Source organism: Trachymyrmex cornetzi, unplaced genomic scaffold, assembly GCF_001594075.2.
Source record: "Trachymyrmex cornetzi isolate Tcor2-1 unplaced genomic scaffold, Tcor1.1 scaffold759, whole genome shotgun sequence".
Lineage (NCBI taxonomy): Eukaryota > Metazoa > Arthropoda > Insecta > Hymenoptera > Formicidae > Trachymyrmex > Trachymyrmex cornetzi.
In genome coordinates this window covers 150,038-152,072 of record NW_017300091.1, presented here as the reverse complement: position 1 = coordinate 152,072, position 2,035 = coordinate 150,038, and the positions used below count along the sequence as shown (strand labels likewise).

At 29.6% G+C, this 2,035-nt stretch overlaps 1 protein-coding gene across 4 annotated transcripts in view; it reads left to right on the top strand.

Annotated features, from left to right (window-relative positions):
- LOC108768191 (putative nuclease HARBI1) overlaps window positions 1–1,739 on the top strand; it is a 3,156-nt gene extending 1,417 nt beyond the window's left edge. For 3 of the 4 annotated variants that reach the window (XM_018518537.1, XM_018518536.1, XM_018518534.1), the window contains exons 2-5: window positions 36–304; window positions 391–627; window positions 974–1,212; window positions 1,285–1,739. In XM_018518537.1, the coding sequence (XP_018374039.1) occupies window positions 461–627; window positions 974–1,212; window positions 1,285–1,445 (567 nt within the window). In that variant the 5' untranslated portion in view covers window positions 36–304; window positions 391–460 and the 3' untranslated portion in view covers window positions 1,446–1,739. Of the gene's footprint in view, window positions 1–6; window positions 305–390; window positions 628–969; window positions 1,213–1,284 lie in introns of those variants that run through there. The other variant, XR_001940473.1, reaches the window with a different exon arrangement.
- Window positions 1,740–2,035: the final 296 nt, after the last annotated feature.

The following is a 2,035-nucleotide window of genomic DNA, read 5'->3' as shown; positions in this document are numbered from 1 at the left end:
CCGATCGGAATCCATTCCGATTATTTCCATAATAGGTACCCAGGAGTACGTTCGGAAACCTATTCCCCAGGGTAGGGGTTAACTTGTCGAGGAAACGTCAAGTGACCACCTGGGTAAATATGGCAGTCGATGAGAAATGAAAACCTGCTGAACGGTGGGGGTAAAGATCGAGGGAAAAAAATGGCAAATTCCAAAAAAAAATATGATTATTGCTACTGCAATAGTTATGGGGACACAAATGATAAAAGATTGTGAATATTCGGAAACGTCTTCATCAGATAGTGAAATTGAAGAATTATTAAAGGTTAGTTATTGCAGTTTAAGGTTAGTTACGTATATTATTATTAGTTTATGCAGAATGTTTTATATTATAATATTTGCTTATTATAGAAGTTCACTAAAAAGAAGATACAGTGTATTGAGGGATATATTGAGAGAGTTGTATCAAATTATATAAATCATGAATTCCAATCTCACTTTTGGATTACACGTACCACATTTGAAGTTTTTATTGACAATTCTTGGTCCAAACTTGGAAAATAATTTGAACATTGGTAGGCCAACAACGTCAGTAGAGAAGCAATTGCTTTCAGTGATTTGGCTGTTAGCAACTCCTGATTCTTATCGGTATGTATTCGAACGTGTAAAATATACGTATAAATATTTATCTATTTACTTTGTACAAACATTATAACGATTGAGAAAATAATACAAATATTTCTTATCTGCTTTATACATAAATTATTTGAATAGGAATCTGAAAAAATCTATAAAAAAATTATTTCCATTATTCTAATAAAACAAGTTATATAACAAATCTATAATCATAAATTGTTTCTACAATTTCGGGAAACTTCCTAGTTGTCCGAACTTTCCACCAACTTTTGTATACTACTATGATAGTGTTTTTATATTATTATAACAGTTGTAATTTGAACAATTCATAAGTATTGTTCTGTATTTCTGTAGACAGGTCTGTTGGAGAAAGATTTGATATTAGCAAATCCACCTTGTTCGCTTGCTTTGAGCGTGTAATTGATACTTTAAATAGTGTATCTTCTAAAGATATTTGTTGGCCAAGGCAAGAAGAACTTGTAAGAATAAAAGAAAAATTTAAAGCAATGGCTAATATTAATGGTGTTTTTGCAGCAGTTGATGGAACATATGTGCCAATAAAAGCATCCTCGGAAAATCCAGACGTTTATATTACGCGTAAGTGTCAATATGCCATAATACTACAAGTAATGTGTGATTCTGATATGAAATTTGTTGATTGCTTTGTAGGTTACCCTGGCTCTGTTCATGACGCTAGAATTTTTCGAAATTCTAATATATATCACTTAATATGTGAAAATGTTAATAAATATTTTCCCGGGAATGAATTTATTGTAGCAGATAAAGCTTATCCGGTTTTAAAATGGTGTATTCCTCCAGACATTGATTGAGGAAATTTAACGAGAACGCAACGTCATTTTAATGAGTCAGTGTCGAAAAATAATTGAAAGAGCATTTGCTTTATTGTTTGGAAGATTCCGACGACTAAAGTATCTTGACATGAACAGAGTTGATATGATGGCTGTAACAGTTACAGCTTGCTGTATATTGCATAATATATGTATAGATAATAGTGATGATTTATTGAATGAATATATAAATGAAGGAATGAGAGAGAGAGAATAATGTACAAAATGAAAGAGAAGAAATTAGAGGAATGGAAGATAGAGAAATTGCTAACAGTCGACGTGATGTTCTATGTAGAGAATTGTATCGAAATATTGAGTAATATTATATATATATATAACAGTATATATAAACAAAAAGTTTAAATAAAATATAGAGTATATTCTAAATGAAGTATATGTTTGTCATTTCCGTTATTTGTAAGACTCTGAAATCATAAAATAGAAAGAAATTTAACTTTTAATTTTACAATTACATTTTTTTATTAACTTAACTTTTAATTCAATTAATTTCATTATACATTAACTTGTATCTTAACTAAGTTAAATTTTCAAGGTTGTTAACTTTAACTTAA